Genomic DNA, 14,392 nt, shown 5'->3' on the forward strand with positions numbered 1-14,392 from the left:
GCGTCGCTTGCTCAGGCGCACATTTCGTTGCCGCGCCGAACGCTGCGTTGCTCGACGCTCACCGCGTCCGATGCGGGGCGCGTAGTCGCTGCGCCGTAGCCCATTGTCTCACACCCCTTGGCGGGTCGACGGGAACGCTGTCGCGTTCCACTCTTGAAGGCGAAGCTTAAGCGTCCTCCAATTTTTCACTCGCACATACAGCATAAGGCACACGGCGCCGATTTTATTTATCGCCCTTGGACTTTATACGGAACCTCACAGCGACGGCGACGGCACATATGCGCCTGGAGTGTCCATATTGCCGCAGTCTCTAATGTGGGAACAGGAGGACGATGATGGTGGCCTTGGAGACGACGAAGAAGAGTTCAGCATTATCGCTGCTCTGCGCTTGTTGGCCCAGCCATTAGAAGTCATCTGCAAATAGACGCACACTTCTTCCTTCCCGTGACATCATAATTGCTATCGCAATAAAACGCCCGTGTCGCGCACATTGGGAGCACGGCAAAGATCCCCTGGTGGTGCGAATTCATCCGGAGTCGCCCACAATGGCGTACTTCAGAACTCATTCATTCCTTCCTACATGATCCTATAGGATTCCGCACAAAAGGTGAACGTTCCCACATGCACCCAGGTTATGGTACGGGGCATGTGGATATTATCTAACAGGGAATGCAGCTCTGTAGCGGGCACACTGTTAGTACGTACAGAACACACGCTGTTCTATACGTTGTATGCGGTATTCCAATGAACGTATGCACTGTTTGCTTCACTTTGCTGAGTGCTTGTAGCCTCTGCCTCAAGGGGGTATGACCCATCGCATTTTCGCTTGGTTACGCGGTTATGAGCCATTGCTGATGATGATAGACGGTCGTTTTACGCTTGTTTACTGTACAGAACGCACGCTGTTCTGTACGTTGTATGCGTGATTCCAATGAATGTATGCACTGTGCATTACGAGGGGGTAAGCCATTGCATCTTCGCTTACTTAGAGGGGGGGGGGGGGGTATGAACCACTGCTGATGATGATAATTTTTGTTCATGGACGGACACGAAAAATGCCGACCACCGCGGGGCTAACAGCTTCGCTGTAAAATACTTAACCAAGTGAGCAAGTATGGAAATGATCGCGCGTTGCCGTGGGCAAGCTTTAGGTCCAAACAAGAGCTCCCTAGCTCCAATTCCGTAGGTTCAGCAGAAGGTGGTTGAATCGGCATCGATAGATCTCTTCGAGCAATGTAGTGAGAAACTCTATGCTTCGAGCCATTGTTTCGGCTTAGCCGCGCAAGTCCGGAATCGTATACATGGCCATGCACGCTTGCCGCCGCGTACACGGGCCTTAGACTGTCAGCGCCAGCAAGGACAGTGCACCGAACGATCACCATCGGACTCTGTCTCGGCTGCTGTCTGGTTTATATACCCCAGTGGCGCTAACAGCTGCGACAATGATGATAGCTGTAGACAGTCCCCTGTCTACACTGCAGTAACCTCTACCTTTGTCCACGAAGATGACTGTGTTGTGCTGTGCAGTGCGCACGTACGCGTTGCACAGGAACGGTATGTTGTGCAGCACCACTCTCCTTCCTCTTCACATCCCATCTCTGTTATTCCCCCAGATCCCTCCCCCAACGTGGAGCAACAGGCTAGAAGCACTTTACTCGGGCTGACCTCTCCCCCTTTCTGCCATCAAAAATTATTTCTCTCTCGCTTCACTGCTGATCGCATGAACGTCGACATTCATCGTAGGGTGCGTCATATCGGACTCTTTGTATTCTTTTTTTAGGTTAACTAAGCGTACAACTACCGAATTTTGGCCCATCCCTCATAGGTGGCGTCCCAAATCCACGTCCCACATATGTTTACGTCCTCCTCATTTCAAATGCATTCCTTAAAGCCATTGCTTTTGCTCGTTTAATGCAGCAGGAGCGATTTCGAGAGCCGGAAACGCGTCGTATAGACGTCGGGTTTTGGACACCACCATGCCATGTATTGAAGGAGCATCATCGTCATCATCGTCAACGTCGTCGTCGTCGTCAGAATACGAACGCGCGCGTGTGTTCGACCCTCGCCTCGGTTTCGCTCTTCGCCGCCGCTGGTGATCTTCGCCCCGATTCCCCAGCGTGTTGCCGTCCACGCAGGTCAAATACCGCAGCAGGGGCGACGTCCACTGCTCGGCATAGGTGTCTTCGTCGTCATTCGTGGTATCGCCGGAAGGCGCACTCTGCGACCAGCTAGGGTGAGCATGTGCTTCCCAAGTACCGCCGCTCGTTCCCAGCTGTCTGCCTGCGATTTAGGCTGCGCACGCTAGCGCGGAGGATAGCTGGGTTCAACGCTGCCTGCAGTGATAAACCATCTTGTAAGAACCCTGCGCTACGCTCAGTTTCCTCTTTCCATTTTATGAAACGGCTAACTCACAAAAATCAGCTGTCACTGGGGTGCTACTGCACATATAGCTAGAAAATTGGAACGCGGAACAGCAACGAGAAGCAAACAACTCCTTTTTTCACGCGTTATCAAATGGAAGTGTGATGTGTAATCGCTCTATAGCTTGTTTTTAATCGGACATTTGTCCCAAGCGTATGCTTTAGAATTGAGTCGTTGTTACAACTCCAGGTGTACATGCAAACTAAACAGCGCATCAGAGTTGTTTCGGAATAACTGTTTGGATTGTTGAGCACTGTACCTAAAGATCGGCAGAACCCCACCTGACGATGACTGTCGGCGGCAATGCGTTTAGCATTGAATCAATACAGCGACACAACGTGTTGCCGTCGTCGAAACGCGTTATGCATCAGGCTTGCTCTGCAGCTGGACTCCTCTTTCGCGATTCCTTAAGGAGACTCAGCGCCATCTAGCGCCGCCGCCGCGAAGCCTGCGCGTGGCCTCCGATATCCGTGGCTCGCCAGTGCATGCATACGCCTATAGTCATTCGGCAACATTCCTCGTGCGCCTTTCTGGGCACGCCGTGCCATCTAGTGGCACCGCCGAGAAGTCCGCGCGTGACCTCCGAGACGAGAAGCATGTTTTCAAACGACTAGAAAACACCAATGAACCAATCTTGGCAAAGCCACAGAACGGGTAATCGTATAACCTTTTGTGCGTGTTAGCAGCCTTTAAACAACAACTAGGCAGGCGACGCGTCCACCTGGTGGTGTCGATCGCTATGACGTAGTTGGCATCGCACCGCGTCCTAAGTTTTGCAATGCGCCGGGGACATGTGGGGGCGCCGGGCTGGCTTGCGCCGCCACGCGTGGAGAACCACAAGGACCAATCGGAGCTCGCGGTAGTTCGAGCGTCTCGGCGTCGAGAGGGCTCATCGCGGTACCACCCTGCGGCTGCCGCGATATCTACGCTACGCATAAGCGTGGCCTCCAAGATTGCACGGTTGCGTCGCTGAGATTTCGGAGGTCATGCCGAGGAACTGCGCGCTAGGTCATGCGTCCCTTCCGGCCATCAGTAGTGCGCGCGCGCGTTTGTGTGTGTGTGTGTGTGTGCGTGTGTGTGTGTGTGTGTGTGTGTGTGTGTGTGTGTGTGTGTGTGCGCGCGTGTGTGTGTGTGTGTGTTGCAGTTTCGAAAACGGCTATTTTTGTGGGCTTTTCGTGACGCTATTTCCGATTTCGCACGTAGGCTCCTCTACATTTATGTTGTCTTCTTTTTACGCAGTCCGAAATTTCGTTGCAGTTGGCCTTTAGTGGAGGCTGCGCGCTGCGTCGCATTATTGTGGCGTCATGTAACACGCACACACCAAATTGTCATCGTTACCTCCGATATTTCGGAGCCGTCTTCGTTTCTTTGCTCCAATATTTTTTTCTACCCTTGTGATTCTTTTAGCGTGATTAGACATATCTCACACTACAGAAGATTCAAGGAATGCAATACACACGACAGGGCGCCCTCAGGTAACGCGAACTCACTAGCCAGTAAAGCTAGCTAGTCCAACATCCTCTTCTGGTTGCGTCATATTGCACGCAAAACAATTGACACCTCTTTCCGTGCGCTTGGGCAACCACCACTGTGCGTCGAGACTTTACTAGACCTCCTGCCGTCGATCACAGTGCGCATCATTTAGCGGATATGGTTGCAACGCTGTAAACTGGTGTCTGCCAAAGGCTGGGACTCGCACTGACAAAACATCGTACGCAACAATGTGTGCCGATTGACCGGCGTTAGGGCACCCACCATTCCCAATAACGATCGACAATAAGTTAACTAGATGATGCCCACGAAGAACACTAACCGTGCACAGCGGTTACGTAACGATAATTCTGTGAATTATGGGCCACATGGAAGCGTGGAAGGTAACGTATGCTAGGAGAGACATCGAAACGTTGCAGTGAAAGATTACTATTGCCGAAGAAAGTAATACGTGTAAGTAAGGCAGCTCACCAGTGAAAATAAGACATGGTGCTTCTTTTCATCGCTACCATAATTTTTCATATACTCTGAGACGGGCACTATTATTGGCATGAGAAATCAAAATGAATAGTGCACTATACTTAACAATGTTTCACTAATTACCTTTTAAACTAATTACATCGCGCTTGTATATATATATATATATATATATATATATATATATATATATATATATATATATATATATATATATATATATATATATAATTGGAACCTCAGTGCTGACACCCGTTTGCAACTGTGTCGCAAGCCCCAAGGGTAGCGTTGGCCTGGCGGCCTGGGGCACAACTGGAAGCATCCGAAGGTCCTGGCAAAGCATGAGTCGACTGCTAACAGAACAACTTGTTTATTCTAGCATCGCAAAAGAGCGGCCGGTCAGGTCGACCGAAGTGGAGAGACGGGAGAGCACGTTACTCAACAGAAGAAATCGGAGCCTCTCTCTTGGCGTCCGGGGGCAGCTGCTTTTATACTCTCGGCGTCGCGGGCAAGAAGGAAGGTCACGGGATGAGACCACGTGACGGCGGGGCACGGACGAGCTGAGAGACATGTTGAGACGAGTGTAGTGACTCATCCGCCGAGCCGGCGCCGGTCAGACCTCCTCGCTTCACACTTGGGGAGCTCCTCTCCCCGGCTGCCGCGCTTTGACAAGCGTGGGCACACACACACACACGCACACACGAAGACACGTGGCACTGAAACATGCCTGGACGCGCTTGGCGGGGATGCGTTGCGGCAGCTCCGAACGGGCCAAAATGTCCGCCGCTTTGAACGAAGCCTCGGCGTCCGTTGCATCCGCGCCGGCTATACCGCGCGTCGTAGGCGAAACGTAACAATATATAGCAGTTTACGAGTTGTAGCTCTGGTGCCTTGGAACGAATGCTGACGACCAAACCAGTTTCGCAAAATGCACTTGCAACTTTTGCGGCGAGACGCATTGGTGCTCCATTTACTTCCAGCTTTTCTTTTGCCCACGTTCGCTGTAACGTTGGCATTCGTGTGCAACATTCGTTGCTCACGAATAATCATTATACGATAACTTCACGCGTAGAGACGCCCACTTTATTCATCATCAGCCTGGTTACGCCCACTGCAGGGCAAAGGCCTCTCCCATACTTCTCCAACTACCCCGTTCATGTACTGATTGTGGCCATGTCGTCCCTGCAAACTTCTTAATCTCATCCGCCCACCTAACTTTCTGCCGCCCCCTGCTACGCTTCCCTTCCCTTGGAATCCAGTCCGTACCCCTTGATGACCATCGGTTATCTTCCCTCCTCATTACATGTCCTGCCCATGCCCATTTCTTTTTCTTGATTTCAACTAAGATGTCATTAATTCGCGTTTGTTCCCTCACCCGATTCTGCTCTTTTCTTATCCCTTAACGTTACACCCATCATTCTTCTTTCCATAGCTCGTTGCGTCGTCCTCAATTTAAGTAGAACCCTTTTCGTAAGTCTCCAGGTTTCTGCCCCGTACGTGAGTACTGGTAAGACACAGCTGGTTATACACTTTTCTCTTGAGGGATAATGGCAACCTGCTGTTCATGATCTGAGAATGCCTGCCAAACGCACCCCAGCGCATTCTTATTCTTCTGATTATTTCAGTCTCATGATCCGGATCCGCGGTCACTACCTGCCCTAAGTAGATGTATTCCCTTACCACTTCCAGTGCCTCACTACCTATTGTAAATTGCTGTTCTCTTCCGAGACTGTTAAACATTACTTTAGTTTTCTGCCCACTTTAATGGGCAGCTGGAAATATTGGTCACGCTGTTAGCACGCTACGCTAGTTCGAGGTGAACCAAATTTACCCTACAGTTCGCATTAATCAAACCCACCAACAGTACGTGCATCCCACTCGCCCGCACACAAACACTGAGAAATTTCATGCGTAAATCGCGCGAGGAGAAAGAGTGAAATACTTTTGTGAAGACAACCTGAACGTCTAGGGGACAAAGGTGCCACTACATACTCGCAAGTGAAATGCATTAGAAAAAAAAAATCAACTTGCTGCCTCAAAGGTTGCAGCCTTTCAAAATACCAAAGCTGGTCGGCCTCCTGTTCTACGCAGGCATCACGCAGCAACCGCCAGGTCAGAAGGACATGCCGGATGCCGGAGAGGGAGACCCAAACATGATGCCGATGGAAGGCATGCCTCCTCAAGACCAAAACTGGATGTGAGCCGGCGTTTTAAAGACGATATCTTTCTTGGCGAGTTACCTTCACTTTTTTTTTCGTTTTATGGGTATGTTGTTTCTAGCCTCTCTCGGGGGGGCGATCCTGGAGACTGTGCAGTCACGAAAAACGTGGGCCAGTCCTCTCTGAAGATCGAAGCAGTCCGACGCTTCCTTTAAGCTTCCCTCACACGAAGACAGACACCATATAGTGTACGGTGCACGCCGTGGTGACACCGCCTCATTCTCGACACCAACTCGTTCAGGAAGACGTTGTCGTTGGTCGACATTAACTAGAGGTGGAAATCATTTTTTTTTTCAGAAACTAGAGCGTGGAAACGTGTGCCTTCGTCAAAGGAACTCTAAGGTGTAACTCTAAGCTGTAACTTTGTGCTTCTGGCTTCAACTGTTCTTGTTGCTTTATTTCTTTCGCTTCGTTTTTTTTTCTAAATGTACAAGGTATACTGTCATAATTTTCGAAGCACGTAACAACAAACAAATCTCTCTGACTACATGATTAATCATTCGGATTTGTGGCCCATACGAAGCAATATTCGGGGAAATTGATCGACTTGTATGTTCGCCAAGTGGAAGTTCCAGGTATGGTCAAATCCGTGGACTGTCCACCTTTTCCGCGTGATGGCGGAATCGCCATACTTTCAGCTTCTGTACTCGACGTTAGCGCCATAATTCCTAGTAGTGTATTTTATAGGAATGTTTATTGCTTTGAACTGAAGCTGAATTGAATTATGAGGTTTTGCGTGCCAATGTCACGATCTGATTACGAGGCACGCCATAGTGGGGGACTCCAGGAAATTCGGACCGCCTGGGGATCCTTAACGTGCACCCAAATCTAAGTACACGGTTGCCTTCCGCATTTCGCCCCCGTCGAAATGCGGCCGCCGTGGCGGGGACTCGATCCCGCGACCTCGTGCTAAGCAACCCAACACGTTTTGAACTGACGGGGATACAACTATAGCTCAACAATCTCAGTATGGCCGCCGGGTCGCTGCGTCAGAATAAGGCGTCAAACTAAAAACAAGACTGGAATGCGTCAACGACATCGATGTCCCCACGTCAATTTGTCGCATCGTGCCAAAGACGCATGCCGTGTGGTGTCAATGGAACGACGCCGACAGTTGTCAGTGCCGACAAAGGCAAGATGGCTGTAATTTCGGCTGTATGGGATGGAATCTAGTGCGGGAACCATCGAGTAGAATTTGTTTGTTTCCTGTGACTACTTATACTCGGCTAACAAAGCACATCACCCTGACAATCGTGATAATGACGTCTGTGACCTGAGCAGCAAGGTGTGCATGCAGTGCAGTGAAGAGCTATCGCTGTAGAATACGCTATCGCTGTAAATACGTGCGCATGATGTTCACGGAACTTTCAGATTCAGACAGATAGAAGAAAGAGCGTGCGTGAGGCACGCGCATGGCCTTCGAGATTCCGCGTGAACTCCAATGCAACGACGCGTGACCTGACATACGCTGGACTATCGCTGTGACAACACCCCATCGTGGGCGGCGTTTTCGTTAGAGTTTCCTCCACACGCATCAATATTACAATATGGTAGACAACTTAGACAACTTGACTCTCAGCGGAGATTGAGGAGTAGGTCATAAAATAGCCGGTTGGTGAACACCTACAACTAACCAACTGTACACAGAGCGCAAGAGTATAGTAAGGGGAAAGAAGCAGTCCTCGCAAAGAAACGCGGATTATAGACGCAGTTACGCAGTGTTCCCAGCGAGTTTTGCTTACGACGAATAGGGGTAGTTGTAGAATTACTAGGGTGCTCATGTTTTCTAAACACCACAGCTGTTGGCGTAGAGAACGGATAGCCGCCGCGGAGAGGTCAGTGGAGTTCTGGCTTAAGCAGAGTTTTCGTGCATTGTGTGTCGGCACTATCCTCAGGGACTACGCGTTGGAGCTGAACCCGTACCGCAAGACCATCGAGGTGTTCCTGATGCTGTCCATGCTGACCACGTGCCTCGGTGTGGCCGGCTACTGCATCCTCTCTTACCTCATCGTCGAGTACTTCTGTGAGTCATGACGCTGAATGCACGCGGCTTTAGCGTAGCCATTGAAAACAGCGCGCCGATCTCTGAAGCTAACAAGTTAACTTTATTAAAGATAAAGACGTTTTGGCTTGCCTACAGGGGCCGTTTTCGTATTGTAAGTAAATGGTATTCACCGACAACCACACTGGTTAGCCTTCTTTTATTCAATGTGAGCAGGGCCGACTTGTGTGAAATTCTAACTTTGGTGGCGCTTTTTTTTCTTATGTGCAATCTTTTCCAGACAGACATAAGACAAGCTAACAAGTTAAATTTGTTAAAGATAAAGACGTTTTGGCTTGCCTAAAGGGGCCGTTTTCGTATTGTAAGTAAATGGTATTCACCGACAACCACACTGGTTAGCCTTTCTTTATTCATTGTGAGCAGGGCCGACTTGTGGGAGCAGCAATGTCTCTCTTTTTGTGCAATTCTAACTTTGGTGGCGCTTTTTTTTTCTTATGTGCAATCTTTTCCAGGCAGGCGTAATTCCATGCGACTTTTGCTTTAGAGTACCTTTATACGTATGCCCAAATCAAGTCGGAATAATAATATGAAATGATAAAGTAAAATAGTACGAGAAAATGACTGCGCATCAGGTATTTGCTACAGGAAGCTCAAAGCAAATTTTGAAAGAAAGAAAGAAAGAAAGAAAGAAAGAAAGAAAGAAAGAAAGAAGAAGAAAGAAAGAAAGAAAGAAAGAAAGAAAGAAAGAAATGTGGGTAAACAGCTTTAGACATGTGGGCAGACCTTGCCAAAGGTGGCTGGCTTCCTTTGGCTGGCTGATAGATTAGTTGACTGATTACAGGCTATTGACTGACATAATGACTGGTTGAATGAGTGACGATGCAGTGACCACGTGACTCTGGTGGCGGTCCGGCAATTTAGTGTACCGCAGAAATGGAATAAAGCGTGTGCACGTCAATAAGTATCCTCCTCTCTGTAGATGGCACTTGCCATAGATAAAAGCGTTCAATGATAAAAACACAAAAGAAAAAAAGAAAAGTACAAACACGTAGCAATGTGTCACGAGCCACCGTCGTGTTTAAACGAGTACTGGCACAATATTATTTGGGCCCAGTTTATTTTTTTTTTGCGTCTAATAAGTACCTACTGACCTGGTAATCATGTTAGAGAAACTCGTTTGCTCCAGGCATGCCCGACGATTGTTTGGTGATATGCTCGTATCTCACGATCAGTGGCGGTATTGATTTCGAAGAGCACTTCGTGCCCCGTGACGTGAGAGGTATGAGCTTGCAATCAGGGACGATCAGGTGAGCAGATAGACATGTGACGCCCGCTGGTGGCATCGTCTACCATGCCATCTGTGTTCCTGTTTTGTCTGCTAGTTTGGTGGGAGACCTGTGCATTGCTGGTACCACCGTAATGCTTCGTTGGACGGAATTCCAATACGCCGTATGATCCCGGCATCATAGAGCTTTAGCCACGCTTTAGCATGTCCGCAAACTCCTTACCGTTTGCGGCTTCCTAGGTAACAGGAGAGATGTACGGCTGCAACAACGCTGACAGCGACATCTGGAGACGCAGTGCCTAATTAAAGAGCACGCAAAACTAATACTGCAAGAACGACAGAAAGCTGAGCTGGTTGGTAAGGATTCGTTATGCAATAAAGGTGAGGCGTGCAGACAGGACATAGGAGAAGAGAAGAAGAAAAAAGCCAACACGGTGTTCGTGTTGTCCAATTCTCTTGTGTCCTGTCTGCACGCCTCACCTTTTTTGCATAATAATACTGCAACTTACATATTCTGCCTAACTGCTGGTGTTAAGCGTTGGTAGCAACGTAATAGATTAACGTACCGGTGTTGTTGCTTTTCCTTAGACAATAACGCTGGTGCGAAAAAAAAATCTAATGCATTGTAGTTGCGCAAATCGTCGGAAGACGTCGCCACCAGCTTTGTTGCTGGAAAGGAGTTCTACGGGTTCTATGCTACTGCCGAATATGGCACCGGTAGCATGTTAATCTGTAAGCGATCGGAACTTTCCACGTACGCTTCGTTCGCGGTCAGTGCAAGACACCCGATGCAAACAGTGGTGCAGCGTCCCGAACGGCTAGACAAGTCAATGATGTCGCACGTCACCGAAAACAACTGCCGAAACTCGTGACGTAACATTGTTTACGTCATTGTTTACGCAATCGGAAATTGCAATTGAAATATGTTCTAAGCTGCATTTGTGACTGGTACATTACAGGGGATACCTGTGAGCTCGCAGCAATGTATTCTACCCGTTACTTCGAGTTTGAATTTTTGTGTCAGTAACCCTTTTAATGCGGTGCTGTCATCAGCATCGTCAACATCAGCACCACCACCATCATCATCATTCAAAGCACGCTTGCAGTCGGATCCGGAGGCCTGCTCCGCGCGGCGGAAACCGCAATGGAGGTATGCACGGACAACGCCTGCGGCGAGTACGGTGAGTAGCATCGTACTTATCGTTATATGCATCGCAGTAGGTCAAGAGTACGATGCATCGCGCCGCAGTTGTCAAGTGCTGCAGCAAGCCCTTCGCTTCCGATAACACTAGATGGCGCTGAAAATGAATGGCGTCATTGGTGACGTCATTGTACATGACGTCACCAGCCACTCGAGGCGCCCGCAGCGCAGCCAAACGCGGCCTGCAAGGTTACGAGTTTAGGAGGCTGGAATCAAACGCGATGTATGCGCCACAGTATACATGACGTCATTACGTTAAGAAAGTTCTTCGTGTGTCCGCACTTGTCGGCGGACACTTCACCAATGTGGCGGAAATTAGTTCTTCGTCGTTCGGGCTTAAAGGTTCCCCATAGCGAGAACAATTATTTTTGAGCTGCATCGTTAAATTACCCTCGCACATCAACAAAAAAAGCCATTTTTACCGCTATGTAAGCGATCGGTATGCCAGGAAGGAAACAACGCCAGACAGTTGACCACGCCTCCTTGAACTTCCCACACTAGAACACCGTGACGTCACAGATTTCGACGCCGTCTTATCTGGCCTATGCAGTCTGGCTTTTGTCGTTGAAAACTGTCTGTATCGTATTCTAAACAGCCAAAAAGATCAAACTCGGGAAGTATCAATAACTTTTTACGCCGAACCACAGCGGCCGAACTGAGTAGGCAAAAATGTTTTCCAATCAAATCCATGACGCCACACTGACGTACCAGCTCTGTGGATCCGAATCATATAAACCCTACAAAAAGTAGTGACGTCTGCAAGAATGCCTTAAGTAGTTTACTATGTAGCACTTGTTTCTTCAAGCCAGGTTTGGTTTCGGTGTGCAGGAACCGAACGCGCAATGACGTCATGAAACAGCTGGTTCGATTCATTCCTGCAATTGCTTGCTTGCACCCTTGCTTGCAATCTCTTTAAGAACGTCATCGAGGCAGTGTTTAAGGCTTTGCGTCGTGTGTAATCTGCAAGCGCGTCCTTCCTTTTGCACGAGAACAGTTGTGTTGCTACGTCGCACCACGTTGCCTCAGCGTGTTGCTCGAGCACCGTGCGAGGGGCTCTATATAGTGCAACGCTATATAATCTTTGTTATCGCTGTCAGTGCTTAGTATTCGGGCCAAACTGCCGCCATTTAAAGCGAAAGCCTTAGACTTCTGTGTTTGAAGGTCACGTTGTGAGGTACAGAAAATATCACGTGACCCAAGGAAGGCCAGAAGCGAACCAAAGCATGTCCGGCCGTGTATAAGAGATGGTTAATGATTAGCAAAGTTAATGATTAGGGATTGGATTAAGGTGTATTAGGGTGAAATAAGGTCGATTAATGTGGATGAAGGAAGATTAGGGTGGATTAGGGAGGATCAAGGTGAATAAAGATGAATTACAGTAGGCTTTACAAGGTTATCGCCTTCGCGTCTCTTTAGCGATAGTTATAATACGGACACTTGGGACTTTTTGACAACTTTGTATAATCGTCGGTGTTTACAGCATAAAGTGTTATGCACGAGTTTTAAATAGAATGCATACCCAGATATTTTCGATCCAACCTTTGATTCTGTCGGCCATTTCATATTAGCTGTGCACGTCCTATGCGGCAAAAAATTTTCGCGTCTTTTTGTTGCAGTCTCGCACTTTTAGGCCTTCGGATGATGCACCGCCTAAATGATCACATTTTTTTTAAGGCACGTGCACTTAATTCTCCCAGTGGACCCGGGCCGGGCTATGCTGGCGCGGGCCTGGGCTGGGCCTAGGTTTGAAACAAGGCACCCTGCACCCTGCAGAGCACTGCACGTGCTCTGCACATGCAGTGCTCTGCGCGCGTTGTCTTCTCGCGCGACTATAGTGTGTGAGATCGCGTGTTCCGAGTTTTTAGAGGCGGCGTGCACGGTTGAAATGATTAAGCGAGAGGCGCATGTACCCTTCGCGGCGGGCGTTGCTTGTCGCGCTAGCAGTGTGACAGCGAGTGTTTGCGGTCATCGAGTGAGGTCTCTTCACGTTCGTCTGTGGGGTGCGTTTCACGGTTGCGGTCATCGAGTGAGGTCTCTTCATGTTCGTCTGTGGAGTGCGTTTCACGGTTGCGGTCATCGAGTGAGGTCTCTTCATGTTCGTCTGTGGGCTGCGTTTCACGGTTGCGGTCATCGAGTGAGGTATCTTCATGTTCGTCTGTGAGGTGCGTTTCACTTAACGGTGGCGGTCATCGAGTGAGGTCTCTTCATGTTCGTCTGTGGGGAGCGTTTCATGGTGTCTCTATAGTTGTTATGCGGATGCTTGCTGCGAGTAATACGACCGTAAGAACTATGAAACTTACTTCGTGTAATTGCCTGTTTTACGTTCCTATCGCCATCAATACCTCGCCTTACGGACGAGAATGTGCGCGGGCTTTTTTTTTGCTTTGCTTTCTGTGCTGTTCTTCATACGACTCGTTGTGGTGATGGCAGCGTGCTTCTCCGCAGAGCACCGGACCATGGGCTTTGTCGATTGGAAGGGCAGCCCGTGCGAGAACTACTTCAAGTACGCCTGTTCGGGCTTCCAGAAGGAGGCCGTCGATCTGAACTTCGCGGTATACAGGCCGCACAACGAAGTGATAGACATCGAGTATGACATCATCAGCGAACTCCTATTTCAAGGTGTGTGAGTCTCGCCGACATCTTTGGACATACAGGCGGTACAGTTCGCACAACGCTCGGGAAATTCCCGTATACAGATGGAGAAATTTCAAACATTTCTTTTATGGGGGGAGGGGGGAAGGGGGTGCAGACAGTTCTGCGGTCAGGGCGGGATTAAGAAAAATGGGGGCCCTGGGCTAATGCGCAAGCAGGCCCTCTTTCCCTATGCTGACCCCGCCCCTGTCGCCTGCTGCGCTACTGGAAATGTGCCACGTTTCATTTTAATTCCAACAAATTCAAAAGAACGAAGTGCGATTAACGGCATTATTATTATCGTTATTATTATAAGGGAAACAACAAAACTTGTTTGAAACGCGTGCTGTTGTAAACACCAAAACATACATTCACTTTGTGATTAATCTGAATTCTGCTTTCAGCAAAAGATAGGCTTTAAGGAAAAGTTTAGTGCACTCAAGACGACAGCTCAGATGTCGATCCTTCTGAAGCTAGGCGTTGTTTGCATCACTAAGTTTAATCCCGTGAGGAGACGCATGGTTGTATCCAAAACATTCTTTATTAAAATTCAAGCATCAGACTGCAGTAATCGTTATACACGTTACTCTATATATATGCAATAGATATATACAATACTTAAGGTAATACAAACACCACAAAAATGCACTAGAATACAGAAGAAA

General features: G+C 48.7%; 1 protein-coding gene across 15 annotated transcripts in view; it reads left to right on the forward strand.

Moving 5' to 3' along the window:
* The first annotated feature begins 1,948 nt into the window (after window positions 1–1,948).
* The window catches only part of LOC139049040 (endothelin-converting enzyme 1-like), a 70,712-nt gene continuing 58,268 nt past the window's right edge, over window positions 1,949–14,392 (forward strand). For 4 of the 15 annotated variants that reach the window (XM_070524129.1, XM_070524133.1, XM_070524137.1 and 1 more), the window contains exons 1-5: window positions 1,951–2,233; window positions 6,481–6,586; window positions 8,504–8,631; window positions 11,002–11,076; window positions 13,542–13,715. In XM_070524129.1, coding sequence (XP_070380230.1) covers window positions 6,513–6,586; window positions 8,504–8,631; window positions 11,002–11,076; window positions 13,542–13,715 — 451 coding nt within the window. In that variant the 5' untranslated portion in view covers window positions 1,951–2,233; window positions 6,481–6,512. Of the gene's footprint in view, window positions 2,234–6,480; window positions 6,621–8,503; window positions 8,632–11,001; window positions 11,077–13,541; window positions 13,716–14,392 lie in introns of those variants that run through there. The other 11 variants (XM_070524138.1, XM_070524134.1, XM_070524142.1 and 8 more) reach the window with 5 other exon arrangements.

Source organism: Dermacentor albipictus, chromosome 8 (assembly GCF_038994185.2).
Source record: "Dermacentor albipictus isolate Rhodes 1998 colony chromosome 8, USDA_Dalb.pri_finalv2, whole genome shotgun sequence".
Taxonomy (NCBI): Eukaryota; Metazoa; Arthropoda; class Arachnida; order Ixodida; family Ixodidae; genus Dermacentor; species Dermacentor albipictus.